The sequence below is a fragment of the Amblyraja radiata genome, chromosome 24 (assembly GCF_010909765.2).
Source record: "Amblyraja radiata isolate CabotCenter1 chromosome 24, sAmbRad1.1.pri, whole genome shotgun sequence".
In the NCBI taxonomy this organism is placed as follows: Eukaryota; Metazoa; Chordata; class Chondrichthyes; order Rajiformes; family Rajidae; genus Amblyraja; species Amblyraja radiata.
In genome coordinates, this window is record NC_045979.1 from 19,389,869 (window position 1) to 19,416,728 (window position 26,860).

General features: G+C 42.5%; 1 protein-coding gene and 1 pseudogene across 5 annotated transcripts in view; both read right to left on the minus strand.

Annotated features, from left to right (window-relative positions):
• Positions 1-26,860, minus strand: part of tbc1d22b (TBC1 domain family member 22B) — a 209,028-nt gene that overhangs the window by 96,485 nt on the left and 85,683 nt on the right. For all 5 annotated transcript variants that reach the window (XM_033042544.1, XM_033042547.1, XM_033042543.1 and 2 more), the window contains 2 exons: positions 22,057-22,185; positions 17,768-17,833 (listed from right to left, as the gene is read on the minus strand). In XM_033042544.1, coding sequence (XP_032898435.1) covers positions 17,768-17,833; positions 22,057-22,185 — 195 coding nt within the window. The remainder of the gene's footprint in view (positions 1-17,767; positions 17,834-22,056; positions 22,186-26,860) is intronic.
• LOC116987123 lies at positions 23,553-23,680 on the minus strand (annotated as a pseudogene).

A 26,860-nucleotide genomic window follows, 5' to 3' on the forward strand; every position in this document is an offset into this window, starting at 1 on the left:
CTCCTCTCCCTCTATCCCCCGGCTCCCCCACTCCTCACCTCCCCCCATTCCACCCCCTACTAAATTGTTTTTTTTTAAAATTAAACCCCCCCCCACCCACAATAAAAAATAGTGATTATTTTTTTAATGAAATTCTCATGAAAATTGCATTTTTTCTTTAAAATAATCTAAACACGATGTTAGCTATCAATGAAAACGGAAGAATTTGATTAAAACAGAGTTTTTTTTAAAATGATTTTTATGTAAATGAGATTTGGGGTCCCATTGTGACATTGAAGGCGGCTGACGGGCAGGGCAAGTGGAAAAGTGGTTTGTAAAGTGATGTTTGCAAAATAAAAAATGTCAATAACTCGTAAAATAATAACATCAATCCGAACGAAACTTGTTTCATTTACATCCCAGGACAATGGTTAGGTAGACCAAATTATTTCCACGCTATTTTCAAAATTATGAAAGTATTCTTATTTAAGCTTCATATATTTCTGCTTGTCTTTATCTTAATGTCTTATCCATTTCCAATTACTCGGTTTATATTTGGCGGCACACTGGCGCAGTGGTAGAGTTGCTGCCTTACAGCGCCAGAGACCCAGGTTTGATTATGACTACGGAGATTGGGAGTATGTACCTTCTCCCTGTGACCTCTTGGGTTTTCTAAGGGTGCTCCGGTTTCCTGCCATATTCCAAAGACATACAGGATTGTAGGTTAATTGGTTTCGGTAATATTGTAAATTGTGTGTCAGATTGGATAAAGTGATCGCTGCTCGGTGGGACGAAAGGCCTGTTTCCACGCTGTAGCTCTAAAGTCTATAGTTAGAAAATTGGTTAAAAGTCTGGGTACTTGTTGTTTGCTAATTACGGGAACCTTTCAATGTAATTACCTATTAATACTGCACTAAGACATAGCTTTTGCTGCTTGATGGTAACACATGTGGGAAGCTCCATGCCAACAGAAAATACTTAATCTTTGTAGACGTTATTTTGTGAGGTTGCTTTGTGGTTCGTGGAGAAACCCGGTCCTTGCTCCAGGTTTGATAGAACTGTGCTATAACAATTCTTCAGCCCAATGAAATTCTTCACGGATATATAGTCAAAAGCACTGCCTACAAATGCATGCAAAATATGGCCCACAACCACGTCCTGGACATGAAAGAAGCCACTTGCATTGAAACAAACACAAATATCAGTGTAAAGACACAAAGTGCTGGAGTAACTCAGTGGGTCAGGCAGCCTCCTGAGAGAACATGGATAGGTGATGTTTTGGGTTGGGACCTTTCTTGAGACTTGAGTTTGAAGAAGAGTCTGGACATGAAAAGTCATCTATGAGTCTGAAGAAGGGTCCCGACCGAAACAGCACCTATCCATGTTCTCAGGGATGCTGCCTGACCCGCTGAGTTACTCCAGCGCAGTCATCTTTTTTGTAAACCAGCATCTGCAGTTCCTTGTTTCTACAAGTATCAGTGTGTTTTCTTCTGGATTCTTCAGGTAAAGTGGATTTCAGATCCAAAAAAACCCCCAAAGCTTTGCTCTATGTGTGCATCATGGCAGCAGCACTTTCAACCATCATGAATCCACCCTCCAGATTTTTCAACACCCCTACTTTATTACTGCTAACGAGTCCATTTTCAAAAACCTAATGAACCAATCTTTTTTCTCATGCATTTGATCAGCAATCTTAATCCTTCTATTACTACTTGCAGTCTGTTTATCTGCTGTGGAGCAGCATGGAACATTGACTGTGATAAGGTACCCATATAAATGCAGTTGATGCTGTCCACATTAATGTCTGTAACATTAGTTCCTGCTCAATATGTAACTGAAATGCACAGCTGGGAAAGCAAATTTATTGTAGTTTTAGTGAATCTATCTCAGAAGGATCCAACAGAACACAGAAGTTTGAAGATTCTGCATCTACCTACTGATTTCCTGGATTTTTCACTTAAAGCTATGTCTTAAGTAATATCCAGCTATCTCACTTGAGACACCAAGATGCAGCTTTCATTTGCTATTACAGAACTGTTAAAGTTTACTGAGAAAGAAACCTGTTACCTTTACCAATTATTATGATTCCAAAATATTAAGCTAGTCATGACAAAAGCGCAAGATACTGCTACAATTTGTAATGTTGCAATACAATACAATAAAAATGCATGAAGTAGTGGAACATGGCTAAAAGTCAGCTGAAACAAGCTCTTGAAAAAATATTTTCAGCGATGAATTCTAAAAGGGGGCACGAAACAACATGCCATGATCGAAGGTCGGTTGAACTGAAGTGTAGCAACTAAATCGATGGAAAGGCATAAAATGAAATCAGAATCAGAATCAGAATGCTTTATTGTCATTGCATGTGTCACATACAACGAGATTACTGTGTCTCTCCATTTAAAAGAACTTCAAACATTCACATACTCATACTTTTTACACTCCCTCCCTCCCCAAACCCACCCATGGATTCACATTTACATAAATTAACACTGTCTCCCACCCCCCCCCCCTACTTCCCCATAACCCGCTCCCGAGACAGAGTTCAGTTCCAAGATTGCTGATGGGTAAAAGCTGTTCTTGAGTCTGGCAGTGCGTGACTTTAGCGACCTGTACCTTTTTCCTGAGGGCAGCAGTGTGAAAAGGTGGTGACAAGGATGTGTAATGTCTTTCACGATATTACAGGTCCTGCTGCGGCATCTGGAGTGGTAAATGTCCTCCAGAGGGGGCAGGGGGAGTCCAATGATACCCTGGGCAGTTTTTATCACCCTCTGGAGAGCTGCTGAACAGTTCCCAAACCAGGCAGTTATGCAGTAAGTCAGTATGCTTTCTACCGAACAGCGGTAGAAAGACTCCAGCAGTTTAGCAGACAGATGGGCCTTCCTCAGTGTTCTGAGGAAGTAAAGTCTCTGTTGCGCCTTTTTCACAACTACAGCAGAGTTCACAGACCATTTAAGATCCTCACTGATGTTGATCCCCAGAAATTTAAAACTAGGCACCCTCTCCACCTCCTCGCCCCCTATCTCCAGTGGCCTGAGCTCCGCTCTATGTCGCCTGAAATCAGTGATGATCTCCTTTGTCTTTTTAGTGTTCAGAGAGAGATCGTTGTGAGCACACCACTCAGAAAGTCTGTGCACCTCCTCTCTATAGGCGACCTCGTTCCCATTTGAGATGAGCCCCACCACGGTTGTATCGTCCGCAAATTTGATGATCCTATTTGCGGGGTGATGGGGCAAGCAGTCATGTGTGTATAGGGCGTAGAGGAGCGGACTGAGCACACAGCCCTGCGGTGCTCCTGTGCTGAGGGTCAGGGATGTCGAGGTGTAGGGTCCAAGTCTCACCGTCTGTGGGCGTTCACTGAGAAAGTCCAATATCCACCGACACAGTTGACTGCTGAGGCCAAGGTCTAGCATTTTTGTGATCAGCTTGCTGGGTATGATTATATTAAAAGCTGAGCTGTAATCAACAAAAAGCATCCTGACATATGACCCCTTCTCCTCTAGGTGTTGGAGTGCAGCATGGAGGACAGTGTTTATGGCATCCTCTGTAGATCTATTAGCCCTATATGCATACTGGTGTGGGTCGAGTGAGGAGGGGGGGGGGGGGGGAGAGATAATTTAAGGTGACCTAGGACCAGCCTTTCAAAGCACTTGGAGACTACAGATGTAAGAGCAACGGGCCTGTAGTCATTGAGGGAGTTGATGTTTGTCTGCTTGGGCACCGGGATGATAGTGGTGGGTTTCAGGCACACTGGCACGGAGGAGTGTGCTAGGGAAAGGTTAAAAATGTCTGTGAATACCCCAGCGAGCTGGTGAGCACAGTCCCGGAGCACCCTGCCTGGGATCTCATCCGGGCCAGCAGCCTTACTAGCATTAACAGTTCTCAGGGTCCGCTTTACCTCCTCTAACTGGAGGGTAAGTGGCTGGTCAGCAGGGTCCAGTTGGAGAGAGGTTCTTTCATTCGGACCTCTCTCGATACGGGCAAAAAAGTGGTTGAGCTCCTCTGCCAGCGATGTATTTGCAGCTGTCGGTGGGTCCCTGCTGCCCCTGAGGTTTGTTAGGTGATGTATTCCCTGCCACATGCGTGCTGTATCCCTGGAGGTGAAATGGTCCTCGATCTTCTTGTAGGACATTTTAGCTGATTTAATGCCCCGCTTAAGGTTGTGTCTGGCAGCGCTGTACAGTTCTTTGTTGCCAGATTTGTGGGCCAAGTCCCGCTCCTTCAGAAGACGCTGGACCTCCGTAGTCATCCATGGTTTCCTGTTCGGAAAGACACGGATGCACTTGTTGATGGTGACACATTCCACACAACATCTGATGTAGAAGAGTACTGCTGCAGCGTACTCTTCTAGGTCCTGGTTATAAAATAGACTCCAGTCTGTGCTCTGAAAGCAGTCCTGCAGTTGTAAGGTTGCATCCTCTGGCCAAGTTTTAATGATCCTGGTAGTGGGTTTCTGCTTTCTACTGATGGGGATGTAGGCTGGGATTAACAACAATGACTGGTGGTCTGACTGTCCAAGGGGGGGGGGGGGGGAGGGGTAAGGCTCTGTAACCTTTAGGAATGTTAGAATAAACACAGTCTAGTGTGTTTTCCCCTTGAGTTGGGCATTTAACATGTTGCACAAACCGTGGCAGTACTTTCTTTAAGTTGGTGTGATTAAAGTCACCAGCCACGATAAAAACCCCATCAGGATGTGAGTTCTGTTGTTTGTTGATCGCATTTAGCAGGTAGCCCAGTGCTACATTAGCTTTAGCCTCCAGAGCTAAGTACACGGCTGTAATAAAAACCACAGAAAACTCTCTTGGGAGATGGTAGGGTCTGCATTTAACTACCATCATTTCTAGGTCTGGTGAGCAATGTCTCTCAGTAACAGTAGCATCCGTAGTCCAGTTATTGTTCGTAAAAACAACCAGGCCCCCCCCCGCATTGTTTACCGGAGGCTTCGGTTCTGTCGCTACGGTGAGTAGCCCGGCCCGCTAGCTCGATAGCAGCATCAGGTATCCCAGGATGGAGCCAGGTCTCACTGATTATCAGAACACAACTATCCTGGATAGCTGATTGTGATGATAAACAGAGTCTTAGTTTGTCCATCTTGTTGTTAAGAGACCTGGCGTTGGAGACAAAGAGGCTGGGGAGTGATGGTCTGTGCGGATTCCTCATTAGCCGAGTTAGCACGCCGGCTCTACTCCCTCGCTTCCGTTTGCGGTCTCTCCGTCTCCTGCGGTGACTGTTGGGGGAGGTTATCCATGGACCCCGGTGCTCTGCTGATCTCTGCTGGAATCTCGTGTGTATGTTGGAAAGTACACGAAACCCCCAGTTGTTGCGTCGTTCCAACAAAAGTTAGCGATTCTCGGGTGAAGTGAATCGTGTTTGGTCTACCCTGGCACAATTCCCACCAAACAAACAGAGATAAGACGAAAAAACAGTTCAATCTAGGAGAGCTCACAGCCGCAGCGTCCTGGCGCGCAGCCATCTTGGATCTCTCCAGTACAATCAGGAATAAACAAGTCACAAAATAAGCATGTGAGCAGGCAGGAAAATAAGCTCACATTGAAAGTATCTTATGTCTCTGTTTGAATGGGTTTTATAAAGTGCTTTAAGCATTTGGGGATAAAATTTATTGGCTACGTTTGTAAAAGAATCGAGGTATGGAATAAAGGAGACAGGAATATTGGAATCTTGAGTAAAACACAAAATGCTGGAACAATTCAGTTGGTCAGGCAGCATCTGTGGAAGGAGTGAATATGGGGAAGGATGTTAAATTTGTGTTGATTGTGTGTTTTTGTCATTTTTTAAATTATATGTATGACTGCAGGGAAACAAAATTTCGTTCAGACCAAAAGGTCTGAATGACAATAAACGAATCTAATCTAATCTACGTGATATCAGGGGTCTTGACCCTTCTTCAGATTGATTATAGTAGGGGAAAAGTAGAGGGTATGGATTATATCTGGAAAGGTACACATTAACATCAAGGGATTGACTCTCCTTGTTACCACTTCAAAGAATTCAGTGAGGGAAGCGTATCCGTTTTGGTTTACATGAATTTTAGCGAGGGTTTTGAACAGTTATGAAGATCTTGCAAGGACTGGAAAAAGTAGCTATTAAAAAAAGCTTAGAATAATTCGGAACATTTTTATTGGAACAGAGAAGGCCATGGGAAAATGTAATTAAACAAGTTTCGCAAGACTAAATAGAAAGGATTAATTTCCCTTACCAGGTGGAAAGGATCAAAACCAAAGGGCAGAGATATAAAGTAATAGGTGCAAGGATTAGATTGGAGTTGAAGAAAACTGATTTCATATTGAAGATCGAAACACAGTGTTTGAGTAACTCTGCGGGTCAGGCAGTATCTATGGAGGGAATAGCTGGATGGTGATTCGGGTCAGAACCTTTCCTCAGATTCAACAAACGTCATCTGTCCATTTCCTCCACAGATGCTGCCTGTCCTTCCAGCACTGTGTCTTGCTCAAGATTCCAGTACAAGCAATTCCTTGTGTCTCCATATTGAGATGATTGGCATTAGCATCCCACTCCCCTGTAAGGTTAATGGAGACAGAAATTCTTCCCTAAAAAAAATAGAAGACCATCAAGGAAAATCTGAAATTAGTTATTCCATTTGTTCATTTTCTGGCAACTGTTAGCTTCAGACTAACTGCATTAACAATTCATATTTGACTAGATAATAGAACAACCAAGTTCTCTCGACTAATACTGCTACGCTTTCCAACCTCATCAATATGTTTTACTTTTTATTACAAAGTGGCTCTTGATAACTACCTTGATTATATCCAGTACACATTAAAGCAAAATATGATGAACTTAACAGTGATCAATTTAGACCATCAGGATAATGCCACAAACCTTTGATATGTGCAGCACTGCAAGGTGTGCCATGCACTACTATAAATTAAATGCACAGATGTCAAAGATAACGTTTGCAATTGGGTTGCACAGCTAAGAATCATAACGTGATATGTGATAAGTATATAACATTTAAGATTGCAACAAAATGAGAAATGTAACAATTTAACTTTCATGCACAAACTATCCACCCTGTGCCTGATGGAATAAAGACTACACCTATCTGATATTTATTATTCACAAGCAATTTAATCTTGATTACTGTCAATGAACATTTGGGATCTGAAGGTTTATTTTAAAACTAAAATGTCAAGAACAGTTATTTCACATCAAGAGCTCATTACTTTCCACAGCCGCTATACACTTGAATCGCCCAAATGCAGGTGCAAAAGATTGTGTGTCAGGATGTGTGCCGCAACTCAAGTGAAGAAACTAAGGACTCCAGCCAGCTGCTTAATCCATTCCTCCTCCCTGCGTCACATGGCTTCCAGCGCTAAATAGGTTCATGGCCAAAAATAAACCATTTGAGGATGGCATCTAGATATGAATGGCCCATCAAAAGATTTAGGTTTATTATTGTCGAGTGCACCGTGTGTGCTATCCAATTAAATCAAACAATACTCTATGTGAATACATTCAAACCAATGTCAAGTTCAATAGATATAGTGAAGGGAAAGATACAGAGTGCAGAATATAGTTCTCAATATTGTAGTGTAACAAGATAGACACAAAATGCCAGAGTAACTCAGTGGGTCAGGTAGTTCCTCTGGAGAAAAAGGATGGGTGACGCTTTGGGTCGGGATCCTTTTTCATAACAGTTCCAGACATAAGGTCCAATGTCCGCAATGGGGTAGAGGCGTGTCAGACAGTACCCTATCTTATGGAAGAACAGTTCAGAAACCTGAAAAAAAAGAGGGAAGAAGCTGTTCCGAGTCTGGTGGTGTGTGCCTTCAAGCTTCTGCATTTTCTGCCAGAAGGGAGCGGGAAGAGGAGGAAGAGTGCGAAAAGTCTTCGAAGTTGGTTGTTTCCCCAAAACATTTCTCATTTTGTTGCAAATAAGCAAAATCAAACTCATTTGAGTTGTAAGTATCAATTAAGTGAAAAAACCCACTATTCTCATGTTAAATACTGGTGTTTTACCAACTACCTGCAGAAAAATGTTGCCTCACTCATTAATTTTAAAACTGAACCCCATTACAAAATGCAAGCCATCTTATTAACTATATTTATTTGCAATAGTTTTCTTGTTGATAAATGTTGAATATCATTATATGTCAATGCAATGGCAAAATGTGAAAAATTGTCAACTTTTCTGCCCTTGACAGATTGATCAGGCTAATATCAGCTGGTGGCTAACTGACTGCTAGTGTAAACCATCATTAATAAGAGTGTGAATATAAGAATTTGGTCAGGATGAACTATTCTGGTTAATGGCCAAGTCTCAAACAGAAATTTAACATTTGGTATTTCATCTGGAACTTTTAAAAAGTTTACATGGTAATTTCAAAACAATTGATAAAAATACTTCACTTTCCCTTCACCTCATGCCGTGAATTAAAATATATCTGTATGATATTCATTTTCCATTTCTACTTTAAATGGATATTAATTAGATGTAATCATTTTCTTCCCTGCAGCCTTGCGGAGTAGATCTAAACAAATTACTCTTCAAGCACAGCAATTTTTATTTTGTCTGACATTGTGACAAGTGAAATTAGAATAATTCTAACATAATTTTAGAAGACTTCCAATATTATTGAAACAATTTTGACCAACCTTGGTGTATATTAATCAAATCAATCCAGACCGGACTGTCTCCTCAGTAACAGAACATTATCCCATGATTTAATAGCATTTCTAATTACCCTCTTGGCATATTCTTCTGTGTAAATACATTATAAGAATCATGTATTTTGATTTATTTACCTCCCTTCGTGCAAGGAAGATATCAACATTTTTCTAATTTGAATCTAAAGCACTCTGTTGGACATTGCCTGAGGGGAGGGACAGATTCCACCAACTCCATAATTTGTCTCAAAGTAACATCGCTATTACAACACTCCTTTAATTAAAATTCAACACGTCATGAATTTCAGCAGGATGTCAGGGTATATGTTAGGGATGGTAGACAAAAGTGCTGGAGAAACTCTCCGGGTGCAGCAGCATCTATGGTGCGAAGGAAGTGTTAGGGATGTCATTTTGAAACAATTTACAAAGAAGCCACTATTATATCAAATTCATGGGATTTCAAACTTTGATGTGTCGGAAAGATCTGCAGATGCTGGTTTCTACTAAAGATAGACTAAAATGCTGAAGAAAAGTAATAGGTGATGTTTCAGACCCCTTCTTCAGACATCAAACATTGGAATTGCTCAGCTTATAAAAGGGTGACAAAAATGAAAGACTGCAGACAATGTCATGCACGTTTTATTATCGAGGTGCAGAATTTCATGCAAAATTATTAACCAGCTTTAGAGTTTGAAAGTTTAATCACTTTTCTTGTAAATTACGCTTGTCATCAACACAATCTCTTAATCTTCCCAACACAGTACACCACTTAATCATCCTTTCCCTTTATGAATCTTCCCATCTCAGGGAAGAGGTGAGAGATAAATATACAAACATGCAAGCTCACGGACTCTAACTACTATCTTCATGTGTGTATATATTTATATTATGGTATATGGACACACTTATCTGTTTTGTAGTAAATGCCTACTATGTTCTGTGTGCTGAAGCAAAGCAAGAATTTCATTGCCCTATACAGGGCAATAAACTCACTTGAACTTGGACTTCCTCCCATCTTGCTTCCCGTAAAAAAACACATTCCATTCTCATATCCCCCTCCATCTCCCTCATATCAGGGGCCTCTGAGATTACTTCCTTCTACCACTACTGTGGCTTTCTATCGACCACTGTTAACAGAACCCTTGAAAAGCAACTTAGATATTCCATGCACCTTTGCTCACAGTCTGAACAAGGGTAGAGTTCTTCTGTTCCCGATTTCCACCCCACTGCATTCAATGGATTATCCTTCCCAAGTTCCAGTACCTTCAATACAAATCTAGCACCCGACATCTCCTCCCCTTCCAGTATTCCAAAAGGACTGTTCCTGTTCTCCCATCTCTGTCAGACACTCCCTTTCTCATGGCACCTTACCAGGAACTTTACCAAAGTACTGTTGGAAATGCACCATTTGTCATTGCACCTCTTCCTTTCCCACCATCTAGGGACCCAAAGAGTTTTTACAGATGAAGCAGCAATTTGCTTGCAGTTCTTCCATTACACTGTGCTCTCAATAAAGTTTCATTTTCATTGAAGAAACGAAACACAGACTGGGTGACAGCTTAGCATAAGGAACATCACCTTCTGCCCAAGCATGTTGCAGTCCTCCAGGCACAATATCAGATTCAAGTAACTCCTTTTCTCAAGAATCGGGCAGTTCTGCTGCGAGTTATCTATTTGTAATGGTAGCCGAGTCGGTGTTTCTTCTCCCACTTCACTCACAAAACGTGACCAGCCAGGCATTTCTCACATCTCTTCATCGCACAGCTTTTATGTTCCTTTTCTGTCTCTGTCTTTTACTGCTCTTGTTAACCCATCAACTAGAAAACTTCAAGTTTACCCAAGGCAAGCATGGCCTCAAGCTATCAGAAATATTCATTTTTGACAGACTCTTCAGCCCACCGAGACCATACTGATCACCCATTCACACTATGTGCAGGAATGAAATCGCTGAACACATTCGCTCAGTCCACCTTAACCTACCTGATCTCTCGGCTGCTCAGCACTTTCACTCCCCCCTCCCATTCCCAATCTGACCTTTCTGTCCTGGCCCTCCTCCATTGTCAGAGTGAGGCCCAGCACAAATTGTCCCACCAGTGGAAACATCCTATACATGTCGACCATCTAAGCCTTTGACCATTCTGTATGTATCAATGAGGTCTCCCCTCATCTTCTCAACTCCAGTGAGTACAGGCCCAGTGCTGACAAATGCTCATCATAGGTTAACCTACTAATTCCTGGGATCATTCTTGTAAACCTCCTCTGGACCCTCTCCAGAGCCAGCACATCCTTTCTCAGATATGGTGCCCAAAATAGCTCACAATATTCCAAATGCGATCTTACCAACACTTTATGGAGCCTCAATATTACGTCCCTGTTTTTGTATACAAGCCCTCTTGAAATAAATGCTAGCATTGAGTTTGCTTTCTTTACTACCAATTCGACTTGCAGATTAACTTTTTGGGAATCCTGCACCAGAACTCCCAAGTCCCTTTGCATCTCCAATTTCTGTATACTCACCCCATTTAGAAAATATTCGATACCTTTATTCCTACTACCAAAATGCATGACTCCACACTTTGCTATACTATATTCCATCTGCCACTTCTCTACCCACTCTCCCAACCTGTCCAAGTCCTTCCGCAGAGTCCCTGCTTTCTTGACACTACCTGCCCCTCTCCACCTATTTTCATATAATCCGCAAACTTTGCTACAGAGCCTTCCACCCCCTTGGCCAAGTCATTAATATACAATACAATACAATACAATTTATTTGTCATTTGAACCCCATTGAGGTTCAAACGAAATGTTGTTTCTGCAGTCATACATACAAAAAAGAACCAAGCCACAACACAATTTACACAAACATCCATCACAGCGCATCTCCTCCTCGCTGTGATGGAAGGCAAAGACTTATCTCTCCCCTGCACTTCCCATTTCCCTCCCGATGTCAGAGTCAAAGTCAAAGCCCCCGGCGGGCGATGGTAATTGCCCCGCGGCCATTAACGCCGCGCCGGGTGTTGCAAGGCCACGCTCCGGGTCTTGTTGTTGGAGCCCCCGGCGGGCGCTAGCAAAGTCCCACAACCATTCCAAGCCACGCCGGGCGATGATGTAAGGCCCCGCTCCAGGTACTCTTCAACCCCGCAACTCGGGCTGGTGAAGTAGCCGTTGCGGAAGCCCCGAAAAGCGGTCTCCCAGCAGGGACCCGCGGGCTCCCGGTGTCACTTTCCACCGGACCTGCGGTTGGAGCCTCCGAATCCCCAGGGTCGGGTCGCAGCAGCGCGCCACCACCGCTCCTCCCGCTCCGAACTCGGCCATGGTGAGTAGGTCCGCAGGCTCCGCGACTGGAGCCTCAGGTCGTTCCTGCTGGAGGCCGCTCCCCGGTGCTAGGCCCCAACGACAACGGAGACCCGACAGAGAAAAGGTCGGGTTCTCCGTGCAGGGGATAGATTTTAAAAGTTTCCCCCACCCCCCACACACATACCCACACACATACACAAAAAATAAAAATAAAAACTACATTCAACGAGACAAAAAATAATAAAAAGACGGACGGACTGCAGAGGCCGCTGCGACGTGAGTCGCGCCACCCACCTACAACGTGACGAGAAGCAGCCCCAGCACCTATCCTTGCGGAACTCCACTAGTCACTGGCAGCCAACCAGAAAAAAGCCCCCTTTGTCTTCTGCCATCCAACCAACCTGCTATCCATGCTAGTATTTCCCCATTGATAACATGTGGCACCTTATCACCTGGCGCCCTCTGAGTGAGGGCTACATGTATATATGTATGTAGTTTGTTTTGTTGTGCTATTCTTATAACAAATGTAAATCACTTTGGCCAACGAGTTGTTTTTTTAAATGTGCTATATAAATAAATGTGACTTGACTTGACTTGACTTATCAAAGGCTTTCTGAAAATCTAAGTAAATAACATCTTCTGACTCCTTTGTCTGTCCTGTTATTTACTTCTTCAAAGAATTCCAGCAAATTTGTCAAGCAAGACCTCCCCTTCACAAAGTCATGCTAACTTCGGCCTATTTTATCGTGAACTTCAAAGTACTCTGTAACCTCATCCTTTATAACAATGGACTAAAATCTTACCAACCACCAGTCAAACTAATCAGCCTATAGTTCCCACTATTCTGCCTTACTCCATTTTTGTGCAGCGGGGTTATAGTGGCAATTTTCCAATCATCTGGGACCACTCCTGACTCTAGTGATTCCTGAAATATCACTATCAATGCCTCCACAATCTCTAATGTTCTGAGTTCTGTAGGGGGCGCTGCTCTGGCAGCAGCCATGTCATGCAGCTCGTCAGTTTTTCAACCTTTTTTTATTTTTTTAGTATGTTTTAAAGTCTGTATTTAATGTTTCTTTGTGCGTTTTATGTGGGGGGTGGTGTGGGGGAAACCACTTCGGTCGCCTCCTCCACGGAGAGGCGAGTTTTTCCAGGTCGCCTCCCCCGTGGCCTAACATCAAGGATCGACGCGGCCTTTCCCGGAGACGCGCCCGGGGCTTCAGCGGCGGGCGCAGCGTGGACTCTCGGTGTGGAGCGGGTGAGCCCTCGCTGGGGCTCGCTGGAGGGGAGCGCTCCGTTTCGCTGACCCGGGGCAGCCGGCAGCCTGAAGTCGCAGCCTGAAGCCGCGGTCTGCAGAGCTCCAGCTGGTGCGGCGTCTACAGCCCGGGATCTCACGTTGGGGACCCGGGGGAAGAAGAAGCCATCACTGCCGGCCCGCGGCCGACTTCTACCGCGGGTCCGGCTTGGACTTACCATCACCCCTGGAGGGGAGCTTCGACCGCCGGCCCTGCAGTCTACGGTGCTTCTGGCTGCGGCGGGGACTTTAAATCTTGACCGCCGGCCTGCGGCCTACAACAACTTAAAGCCGCGGTCTCCGGTGAGGAAGAGCCAATCCTGGACTGACTCTGGACTCTGGTCCTGACCACGGGGGGGAAATGGAGGAGGACTGGCCAAATTTTGTGCCTTCCACCACAGTGATGAATGCTGTGGTGGATGTTTGTGTTACAGTTTTATTGTGGTTGTGTGTTCTTTATTATTGTATCGCTGCAGACAACCCAAATTTCCAGCAGCCTGGCTGTGTGGCAATAAATTATATCTAATCTAATCTAATGCCACCTCTTTCAGAACCCTAGGGTGCAGTCCACCCTAGGGTTCTGAAAGAGGTGGCATTAGATTAGATTAGATATAATTTATATCTATTTGAGGTGACTTATCCACTTTCAGCCCTTTCAGCTTCCCAAGCACCTTTTCCCTGGTAATAGCCACTCCACAAACTTCCACCCCGACTCCCTTGAATTCCAGGCTTGTTGCTGGTGTATTCCACTGTGAAGACCGATGCAAAAAAGTTATTCAATTCTTCTGCCATTTCTTTATTCCCCATTATCACTTCTTCTGCATAATTCTCCAGCGGTCCAATGTCCACTCTTGCTTCTTTCTTGCTCTTTATATAACTGAAGAAACTCTTGCTAGCCTCATATTATTGACTAGCTTAAGGGCCTGTCCCATTTGTCACGGGGTGACGCCTGTTTGGTCATGAGTAGTGGCCCAAAGAGTCGTACCTTTTTCTGATCGCCGCTGGATTTTCAACATTTTGAACATTTTCGGCGACCTGCTGCAACTATGATCGGTGCCACCTTCGTATTTCATCTTTTCTCCTCGTATTTTATTTTTCGTTACTCTCCGGTGATCTTTAAAAGCTTCCCAATCCTCTGGCTTCCTACAAATCTTTGCTATGTTATACGCCTTCTCTTTTCGCTTTATACTGTCCTAGACTTCCCTTCTCAGCCACGGCCGCCTCTTTCTCTCCCTAGAATCTTTCTTCCACTTTGGAAAGAAAAGATCCTGCATCTTCCAGATTATTCCCAGAAATTCCTGCCATTGCTGTTCCACCTGTTAAGGTCCCTTTGGGACCAGCTCCCCCCTCAGGCCTCTGTAGTTCCCTTTGCCCAGCTTCAATACCGACACATCCGATTTTACCTACTCCCTCTCAAATTGCAGATTAAAACTTATCATGTTGTGGTCGCTACCTCCTAATGGTTTCTTTACCTTGGGTTCCCTATCAAATCTGGTTCATTACATAACACTAATTCCAAATTTGCCTTTTACCTGGAATTGTTTATGCGAAAGTCAGGAACACTCAATTTCTGAATCTAAAAGTGTTTTTTTTCTTGATGTGGCATCTGCTGCCTATATGAGAGGGGGGGGGGGGGGGAAGCACTTTCGTAACCAATGTAATAATCTGATCAAGTATGTTTTTAAGGTTTTTGCAGTGTACTTGTTTCAAAAAGAAAGAAAGTAACTTCAACTCCTATTGAGGACCGTATCTGAATGTTATAGCCGTGCTGATTACAGAATGAAATTGGACAATTAGCTTCAGGACAGCATCTTCAGAAATTGGTGTGATGTTGACTGCCTCGAAAAGAAAAGCAGTGTCTTGCCTGAGGAGCCAGTAGAATCAGGAATGCAGCAATAATGGGAACAAAAGCAATTAAGAGGCGGTACATCAGCAGATGATGTAGCCATTGCAAACTAGAAGATTGCTTTTCCAAATTAAGAAGGTAGGAAGCAACAGCTTAACTGCTTTAACAAATAACAAAAGTGCATATATCTTTTTTGTTACACCGCACACATAACAATAAATGAAGTTACAGTGACATATGCGTATGCTTGACAATGTGCGAAAATGGAGAATAGAATAATCCAAACTTCTCTGGTGTTCTCACACTCCATGCACAACCCCCTTACTATTTGGTTTGTTTTTTTAATGTCAGTTATGCCATGATGCGATGAAAAGCATTTATTTGTGTATTATTCAGTTAAATCAGATGATACTATAAATTACTACAATCAAGCCACAGACACTGACAACAGGTAGAGCAAAGAGAGAAATACCAGAGTGTAAAATATAGTGTTCCAGCATTGTAGCATTGCAGTTACAGAGAGAAAAGTTATTTTACGTTTGGGAAAAAAATTGAATCTCGTTAAACAATTTTACAACCAAAAAATGTTGGGAATACTCAGGTCAGGCAGCATCTATAAAGGGGGAAACAGAACTCATGTTTCAGGTTGATTACCTTTTATCACCTGAAACATCACCAACCTGTAAAATTAACTTTGCTTCCTTCCCCCCAGATAATAATAATAATAATACATTTTATTTATGGGCACCTTTCAAGAGTCTCAAGGACACCTTACAAAAATTGAGCAGGTAGAGGAAAAACATGTAAGGGGAATGAAATAAATAGTAGAGACGTGACTAGTACACAAAGTAAAGACAGAATTCAATACAAAACACAGTACGAGGCAATTAATGCACAGATGAAAAGGGACGGGGACGTGGGGCTAAGGATAGGCAGAGGTGAAGAACTGGGTCTTGAGGCGAGACTGGAAGATGGTGAGGGACACGGAATTGCGGATCAGTTGGGGGAGGGAGTTCCAGAGCCTGGGAGCTGCCCTGGAGAAGGCTCTGTCCCCAAAACTGCGGAGGTTGGACTTGTGGATGGAGAGGAGACCGGCTGATGTGGATCTGAGGGACCGTGAGGGTTGGTAGGGGGAGAGGAGGTCAATGAGATATGGGGGGGGGGGCAGATAGTGGAGGGCTTTGTAGGTGAGGATCAGGATTTTGTAGGTGATCCGGTGGGAGATGGGAAGCCAGTGAAGTTGTTTGAGGACTGGAGTGATGTGATGCCAGGATTTGGTATGGGTGATAAGTCGGGCGGCTGCGTTCTGGACCAGTTGGAGTCGGTTGATGTAGGTGGAGCTGATGCCAAGGAGAAGTGAGTTGCAATAGTCCAGTCGGGAGGAGATGAAGGCATGGATGAGTCTTTCAGCAGCGGGCGGTGTGAGAGAGGGTCTAAGTTTGGCGATGTTGCGGAGATGAAAGAAGGAGGTTTTAATGACATGGCAGATGTGAGGCTCAAGGGGGAGGGTGGAATCAAAGATCACGCCAAGGTTGCGGGCCTGGGGAGATAGGGAGACAGTGGTGCCGTCGATGGTGAGAGTGGGGTTATTGATTTTGCTGAGTGTGGCTTTGGAGCCTATGAGGAGGAATTCTGTCTTATCGCTGTTGAGTTTGAGGAAATTATGTTGCATCCAGGTTTTTATAGCTGACAAACAGGAGTTGATATGGGAGAGGGGGGGGTTGTGGGGGGATTTGGTGCCTAGGTAGATCTGGGTGTCATCAGCGTAACAGTGGAAGTCCAGATTGAAGTGGCAGAGTATCTGACCAAGGGGGAGGATGTAGATGATGAAGAGGAGGGGGCCGAGTACGGAGCCTTGTGTAACGCCTTGAGTGACTGTGGCTATAGCAGAGGTGTGGTTGTGGAGAGAGATGAAGTGGGATCTGTTGGAAAGGTAGGAACGGAGCCAGCTGAGTGCAGAGCCTTCAATGCCGAGGTCTTTGAGTCTGGTGAGCAGGATGTTATGGTTCACTGTATCGAAGGCTGCGCTCAGGTCGAGGAGGATGAGGATGTTGAGGGAACCAGTGTCAGCAGAGTTGAGGAGGTCGTTGAGGACTTTGAGGAGCAGTTTCTGTGCTATGGAGGGGGCGAAAGCCAGATTGGAGGAGTTCAAGTAGGTTATACGCAAGGAGGTGGGAATGAAGTTGCGACGCAACGATACGCTCCAGTGTTTTTGAAAGAAAGGGGAGGTTTGAGATTGGGCGGTAGTTAATGAGAGAGGAGGGATCAAGATGTTGTCTGATCTGATGAGAATTTATGTACACACAAAAGTCTCAATAAAGATGAATCGACTAACATACAATATATGCCTGTTTTACTGTGCTATAATTTTCATGAAAATTTAATATTCAAATGCAAGAATGTTCTGAGGCAAAGCCTTGATAGCTTTTAAGTACATAATGGCAAAGGTACACACATCTCATTTTCCTCCCGTATTGACCCACAAAGGAACAACCAACATGATCCCAACACAATAGCATATTTCTCAATATTTAAAGAAAAAATTATGCTATTTAAATATACTCTGCGAAATATATAATGAGGTTATATTTTTTCAAATGGATCTTCTGTGCAACTGATCTCAAATCTATTACTTCTGGGGTTCAGTTTTAACCCTGACCCAGTAATATTAAATGTACAGTGTGTATTGACATGCTCACCTCTTGAACAGCAGGTTGTTGAAAGAGGGGAATGAGTGGATTAGTTCTAGGAATGTCAATGTGAATCTGTGAACAGAAAGGTAAAGTTAGATTATATCAGTAGTTGAGCAAAATAATTATTACTTGTGTTTCATGAAGGTAGAATGTCTCTTGACAAATCTTTAACAACTTGTAGTTTTTTAAAAATCTAGCTAAATCTTGATGCACTGCATCAAGCATGAATTTGCTAAACCTTGGTGTGAAGCATGATACAAAGGGTACAAAGTTTTTTTTAGTTTTTTTTTAATATTTTATTTTATTAGAAGCAAGTACAGTCATATGGCACCAAAGTGCCTAATATATATTTTCATAATACATTTTATGTACAGCTTTATTTTTTGGTATAATAAAGAAAGATGAGAATAAGAAAAAGAAATTAGATAGTAAAGGATAGAAAGGCGTGAGATATAGTGTGTGATGAAAAAGAAAAAAAGACGAATGAGTGAAGAAAGTTGAGGAAAAGAAAATAGAAAAAAGAGAATAAGACATTAAAAAATTTTTTTTTTTTTAAAAGGTAAGGAGATCATTGTTTATAATCTTGACCATCCCTCGTCCAGTCCTGAAACAGTTAGTTTTTACAATTGTGTTGCACCATATGATTCCAAAAAGACGACAAATGGGGACCAACTCGTTATGAATTGGTCTGATTTATCCATTAGGAGGAATCGCATTTCCTCAAGATGTGCGGTGTCCAACATACTTGCAATCCACATTTTAAGCGATGGTATTGATGTATTTTTCCAAAATTTAAGTATTAATTTTTTTGCTATTATTAAACCATAGTTAAAAAATAAATTTTGAGATGTGTTCAATTTATTCCCATCTTCCATTACTACAAATATAATCATTTCAGTATTAGGTACCATTCTTATCTTGAATAATTTTGTAAATATTTCGAAAATATCACTCCAAAATCTATAACGTTCTATGCAGGAAACAAAGGAGTGTGTTATAGTTGCATTTTGGGATAGACATTTATCACATATTTGGATTTGGATAAAATTTGGTTAAAATTTGTTCAATCTTGTTTTTGAATAATATAATCTATGTAAAATTTTAAATTGAATTAGATTATGTCTTACATTCATCGAACATTTGTGAATATATATCAAGTACTTTTCCCATGTAACCTTCGTAATTTTTATCATTAGTTCCCGTTCCCGTTCCCACTCTTCTCTAAGTACCTCTGTCGATGGTAGGTCTATATTTAGAATACTATTATATAAATATGATATTAATTTTTGTGTCAGCTTTAATATTCATTGCTTCTTCCAATAATTCAGGAGTTATTTTTTGATATCCTTGTATATATTTTTTCATGAAATCGCAAATCTGAAGATATTTAAAATATTGGTTGTTTTTCAGTTTAAATTTTAATTCTAATTGTTGGAATGATAGTAGGTTTCCCATTTCGTACATATCCCCCATCCTTCTAATTCCGAGACTTTCCCATTGGTTATATGTTTTATCAATAAGAGATGGTTTAAATAAAGGGTTATTCGCTATTGGCATTAACAATGATAAATTTCTTAATTTTAAAGATAATTTTATTAGTTTCCAAATTCTTATTGTACCATATATAATTGGGTTCTTCTTATATATTGTGTTATTCAGTTTTTTCGGGGAGAAGAGGATCGTTCCTATATTACAAGGACGACAATCCTCTTTCTCCATTTTTATCCACTCTGTCTGTTGGGTAGAACTATCCAGCCAATAAATTATATTCTTAATATGCACTGCCCAGTAATCTATATTACTAAAAGTCTGTTCTTGACCGGTTTTGGCCATCTGTGCTGCGATTTCCGAGAGAACGCCGCCACCTACGGCCGTCATTTTTGGCCAGAGCCCCCCTCCGCCGTATGTGTGCCGAGGATTTTTCCCGTCGATGAAAAATGACAGAGATATTAATGATTTTACAAAATTCCCCTTTCTCTCTGCTGCCCCTGCTGGCGGCAGGGGGGAGGGACTATAAAACCAGGAAGTGGTGTGCCTCAATCAGTGTCTGCAAGCTGGAGGAAGGCAGAGGGTCACGTTTCTCTGAGCTGTGAATAACACTGAACACATGTCCACTCAAATGTAAGTGTCCTTAGTGGTTCTAAAACGCTTGCAGAATGTGTCTATTGGTTCTAAAATGTTTGCAAAAAGTGTCTCTTTTGGTTCTACAATGCTTGCAGAATGTGTCTTTTTTGGTTCTAAAATGTTTTTTAGGTTCTCCCCCCCCCCCCTTCTCCTCTACCCCCCTCCTCTCCTCTCCCCCCCCCCCTCTCCTCTCTCACCCCCTCTCCTCTCCCCCCCCTCCTCTCCTCTCCCCCCCTCCTCTCCTCTCCCCCCCTCCTCTCCTCTCCCCCCCTCCTCTCCTCTCACCCCCCTCCTCTCCTCTCCCCCCTCCTCTCCTCTCCCTCCTCTCCTCTCCCCCCCTCCTCTCCTCTCCCCCCCCTCCTCTCCTCTCCCCCCCCTCCTCTCCTCTCCCCCCCCTCCTCTCCTCTCCCCCTCCTCTCCTCTCCCCCCCCTCCCCCTCCTCTCCTCTCCCCTCCTCTCCCCCCTCCTCTCTCTCCCCCCTTCTCTCCCCCCCTCCTCTCCTCTCCCCCCCTCTCTCTCTCTCCCCTCTTTTTCCTCCCCCTCCTCCCTCCCCCACCATTCCTCCCCTAAACCCCCTCCCCTCCACACACCCCTACCCCCTTCCCTCCACCCTCTCTCCCCCTCCCCTTCCCTCTCATCCCCCCATCCCCCCCCCTCCTCCCCACCATCCCCTCCACACCCCCTACCCTCTTCCCTCCACCCTCCCTGCTCCCCACCTCACCCCCCTCAGCACCCCCTCTCTTCCCCTCACTCTCACCCTCTCTCTCTCCTCCCCCACATTTCCCCCCTCACCCACCCTCCTCTCCACCCCCCTATCCCTCTTGCCCCTCTCTCTGTGTCTCTGTCTCTCTCTCTGCCCCTTCTCTCTCTGCCCTCACTCTCTACCCCCGCCCCCCCCCCCCTAGATGTGACTGCAAGTTGGGGGCTATGCGTCAGTAGATAGGGTGGTTATGGGGTAAAAGGAGCAAATTAATAATATTAATATAATATCAAGGGGGTAATTAGCATGAGTGCGGGGGGGGGGGGGGGGGACAGTTAGTGTGTGTGACGCTGCGTGCCGCCTCCCCCCCCCCCCCCACAACCGCACGTTGGGGGAACAGACCCAACGGGTCTGCACTTGGTCTAGTAATACATAAAATTCGGAAGGGTACAAAGTTAACAGTTGAAATCAGTGGAAGACTAAGCTAATGGGGCATTTTGTTCACTGTCAACTTGGATCCCTTTCAACTCCCACTCAATAATCCATCAGAACTTTATTCTTAAGATAAAAAAATGATTGTTAAAATAAAACAAGTTAAGATAAAAATAGAAAGATAAAAAAAATAGAAAAATAACCTAGACACTAAAACAGCAAAGTTCTGAAGAAGGGTCTCGACCCGAAACGTCACCTATTCCTTCGCTCCATAGATGCTGCCTCGCCTGCTGAGTTTCTCCAGCATTTATGTCTACTTTATTTTTTTTTAAATAGTAGTTGATTAAATAACTGAAGATTCAAATATCCTGATTAATTATCCAAATAAAATCCCTTGCGGCACCATTTTTCAAATAAATCTTTTTTGCAAAGTGTATTTTCATTATATCACAAACAGGCTAAATCTAGTTATGTAAATGAGGTGGTCAAAGAGCATACATTTCTTATTAATAGTACTCTCTTTAAAAGCTTAAACTAATGTTAGAATTATCGCATCAGAGTTCAGGGTCCATGTTTAACTCCTCCTGCAACATTGGAGCATCATTAATCAGACTGACACTGTGAAGCAGTTACAAGTGCTCGGAGATTGAATGATGCCATCTTGCAGATGAAGATAAACAAGGACCTTACCTGCTTTTTCAAGTGGAAGAAAGAGGTGTTGTGACAGTATTGGAACAAGAGCAGATTAGTTTTTCTAAGGACCTATTCAATATCTGCCAAAATATATTGACTGGTCACTTATTTCAAAGCTTTGAGCTCACAAAGTGTAGCCATTTTTGCCTACATAAGAGCAGTGACACCTCTTCAATTTGCTTTAGGTATATGAAAAGCACACTCTTTAAGAGAATAATTCTTTTTTTTTTAAATGTTTCTATATTAAGCACATCTACTTTAAAGAAGCCTCTTTTAAAATCTTTAAGTACAATGGCAATTTGGTGCACTAGCAGTTTGAAAAAGCAGCTTAAATTTCATTCAGTACCTGCCGATAGGTATCTTGGTGATGTTCCTCATTTCTGGAATCATAATATTGTTCAATGAACCCAAAATACTCTTCCCGCTTTCGCTGTAGGGTGATTTCCCTTCTTTCCATATTTACAGGTAGATAACCCTAAATAAAAAGAATGATACATTATACAATGTCATTAAAAACATGCAGTGGAAGGCAAATGGTGAAAATAACAGTACATTTTGAAGAATGTGCTGTAGGGCAGCACAGTGGCACAGCGGTAGAATTGCTGCCTTGCAGCGCCAGAGACCCTGGTTCGATCCTGACTCTGGGTGCTGTCTGTACGGAGTTTGCATGTTCTCCTGTGACCATGTGGGTTTTCGCTGGGTGCTCTGGTTGCCTCCCACATTCCAAAGATGCACAGGTTTGGAGATTAATTGATTTCTGCAAATTATAAATTATCCCATATGTGTTGGATACTGCTCGTGTACGGGGTGATCACTGGTTGGCATGGACTGGAATGGCCCGTTTCCAATGTTGTATCTCTAAATTCTCCAAGGCTAGACCATAGTTACACAATTAGAGATTGTTATTCCAAATTGAAACAAAAAAAAAAAATTGGTGTGGAGGGAGGGAAATTGTAATCTCATTTATATCTCTGACAAGTGGCAGGTAACCCCCACCCCGCCCTCCCCACACTTTGAGTTTAGTTCAGTTTAGAAATGCAGTACAGAAACAGGCCTTTCGGCCCACTGAGTCCATTGATCACCCGTTCACATTGATTCTATGTTATCCCACTTTCTCATCCACTCCCTGCACATTAGGGGCAATTTACAGACGCCAATTGACCTACAAACTTGCAGGACTTTGGGATGTAGGTGGAAACCAGAGCATTCAAAGGAAACCCACATGGTCACAGAGAGAACGTGCAAGCTCCACAAAGATCGAACCTGTGTCTCTGGCACTCTGAGCCTACATAATGGTGTATGTTAAAGCCACTGGACAGTGGTCATTAAGCTTAAATGACAATTTATCAGTGTAGCCTTGCTGGAATCCTCGTATCTGGTACTGGTGTGGGCTTAAATCAGGAATAGCACCTTCGACCCTACCCATTTGGACTGATGTTTGCCCCCGTGCTACATCAGCAGACAGCTCTTGGAGTCCAACAAGACAGCACAAACTTTTGCAAGCCTCCTTGCTCTCCTGTCATTGTCAAGTTACTCCATCTACAGCCAAAGACATGTGGAAATCAGCCTCATGTTGTCAGAAGCTGAAAAGTATAGCAGTCCTCTTACAAATGAATGGGTTGAATCAACATAGAATGATACAGTGTGGAAACAGGAGCTTCGGTCCAACTTGTCCACACTGGCCAACATGTCCAGCTACACTAGTTCCACTTGCCTGTGTTTGGCCCATATCCCTACAAACCTGTCCTATCCATGTACCTGTCTAACTGTTTAAGTGTTGGTATAGTCCCAGCCTCAACTACCTCCTCAGGCAGCTGGTTCCATACACCCACCATCCTTTGTGTAAATACAGTTGAGTATCCCGCATTTGGGGACATCGCAGGCGTCAGCACACCCAAAGTGCAATGGGATAGCCTCGTCTAAGGAGATCGGCCATCGTGACCACCGATATTACCCAGCCAGGTAACAGCTGGGAGATTAGAACTTTTTCTTGTCAGCTTTAATGTTTTTAACATTTTGGCACATGTGTTTATATATTTTAAGCATCTTTTTAACCTCTAGTTTCATATTTCAGCAAGTCTCAAATACAATTAGATGTTTGTAAACATCAAAGATATTCAGATATCTTCAATGATCCCCAAAGCAATGATTTCTTCGTGTACAAGGGATCGATTTTGGTACCCAATGTAAAATTCTGACATTCAGGATCTACAGAAACATTGCAGATACCACATCTACAATTTTTGCACAAGATTAAAAATAGAACAATTGCATTAAAAGCATCAATTGATGTTGAAGCAGATTTTAACATTACAAATGTCAGGTCTATTTAGCATCGTACAAAGAAAATATCAGATTCTTCTATCCTGCATTTACTGGTTGATAATTAGTTGTAAAATCACTAGAGTTTCATTCAATTAACCATTTTCTTGAAAAATAAAATCTGAATTAATTGGTTGAACCAGCAATTTGAGGTGTGACTAATCTGAACCAGCGGAATGAAAAGCGTTCACATTGAGTCCGTAGCCTGCTTTCCACCACACCCAATGCCATTCTTCTCAAGGCTTGATTTTTCTTCACCGAAGTCAGTGAAAAAATTAATTTTCTATCATTCCACATTACTAATGTGGCTAAAGTCACCCCTATAGACTCCAGATGTAACAAGCAAAAAGCCTGGCACAATAACATTGCATGGTTAAGACCACATTAAGGATAAGCATTTTCACAATCCACTTTACAATCTTTGCCATTATTGCATAATCATCGATAATAAACTTACAACATAATTTATACCTACAGATTGACAGTGGGTAAAAGGATAATTATTTGAATCATCATATTAGTTTTAGTTTTGGGTTTTAGAGGTACCTATCATATTAAATTAGCAATTCTGAAAAAAAATGTAATATAAAATACAAGTACAACTGACTGATACTTTGGCTACTATACAATTTTAATGAACAAATACCCCTTTCATACCCCTTTAAGGAAAAGTGGATGAGGTGCAAACAGCTCCACAAGCACAATGAGAATAGTTGGGTTAGCAAGGTAAAAAGATAGTTAGTGCCACTGCTTCACCGTTCCAGAGACAAGTTCAATCCTATCATTGGGTTATTTGGCGTGGAGAATGCACATTCATCCTTTAACTGGTTCCATGCAGCATGACTCAACAACTCCAATCTAACCAAATGTTATGCAATGACGACCAACTAATCAGCACATAACCAACATGCCCACGCTGGCATAAACTGGAGAAAAGTTAAAATAAACCACAATACCTTAATTTGAAGCTTCAATCGTTAGGCTATCTACACTCAAAAACTAAACAAAAAAAATTAAAACACCACATGTACTTGTAATAACTCTCCTGAAAAATAGTTTTATATTGTACAAATAGAATGTACAATTACAAATATTCATACATACAGCCTGGGGAAATATAATATGACAGCAATTGTTAATAGCAAATTTACACTGAGATTTATCCACTTACAGAACTGGGTTCCATGCAGCAGTCATAATTGTGCACATATTCACGCGCCACCTAACAGTTTACAGTAATTTGGTAGATATACACAAGTTAAAACAGGGAGTTTATTTTATCTGTAACTGCTTTCCACATTGACCACAATCTGCACCATTGCACCTAAAATTGCAGTTACTAAACAAAACAATTTTGCACATCGTGCAAAATCTGTCATAAATTAATTAGTGTAAGCTGGCAATAATCTCAACATTTTGAAAAGATTAATAGTGAGATAATTTGTGCAATCCTTCCTCAACAAGAACAAATTTTGTGATAAAATAAAAACTGCTGGAGGAACGTAGCAGGGGAGGTGAAGAGAAAACTGAAAAGTGGAAAGGGTAAGAAAAAGCCTGGCTATTGATAGGTGGATACAGGTGAGGGGGAGATTGATAGGAAGGTGGTTGGACATGGGCCAGAGATGAAAAGACAAAAGGTGTGAGACAAAGGATAAAAGTGCCAAGTATGAAACCGGAGGAAGAAGCAAAACTTGATTAAGACATTTGAGTTGTTTTCATTTCTCACTTTCCTGCTCAGAGCCTCAGTTTACAGATCAGGTGGACATGGGCACTGAATATTATTTATTATCAAGTTCATGTGACTGAATCCCCTCACACTCAGCAGTACTAATAGAAATAACGAGAACAGCTCAGTAATGGGCGTATATCTTGGGGGATGCGGCATTCACATAATCTCTGAAGGCATTTATTAGAGAGGAAGAGGTAGAAGAAAGCTTAAACCTCTTGCAGCAAGCCAACAGCATTTATCAAGGACACACAATTCATTTAGCAGGGATTTATACATACTATGCGGTTCAGAAGAATGAGAACCTTTCAAGGATGTTGTCGTGAACATACGGTGCTGCAAATTGTTTATAAGACTAGTAGGAAACTGTTGATAATTAATGGAGACATTATTGTTGCTTGTTCAGGTAATTTCTCCAAACTTCCCCTTTTCAACTGCCTCTTGAGCTTCGAGTTTTTGTACCAGGTTGCTCTATCAATCCATGCAGCGATCCGTTGGATCAGTTTGTCTGCATAAACAATCATAATAGTGCGTTTCTGTAAACACTGACAGTACACCAAGTTCATGCGCCGTGTCATACATTAGAGCTAAATCCAATAGAAACTGTTCTGAAGAGAGTCTTGTCAACGGACCTTCATAGGTTTTTCTGTCACTCCCAGATCTTGTTTCATCCTTCACTGCTTTTTCAAAATGAAGACAGTGCATCATAATTTTGCCACATTGCTGAAACTGTTCAAAACGAGCCAGCTACCCACCTGGTGCCCAGAACACGCCCTATTTTGCAAATTTGTTGTTCTAGTTGAGAGGCACATTCAGACAATTCCTTTTGATTTAGAGGTGATCTACTGTAAATAGTTTACAATTTGTCCATAAATGATTGAAAATTATTAATTCCATTTACTTCTCTCACTGAATAATCTACTGCAAGTTCTAATCTGTGATTAAGATAGTGCCAAATTATCACATCAAGGTAATGTTCCTTGAAAATTGGAGCAACACCAGATTTGACACCAAGCATTACGCTCGCCCCATCACTAGTGAATGCTACAAGGTTCTGTTTCAAGTAAGAGTAATCAAACCCATGGTTACTTGGACAGTTCAA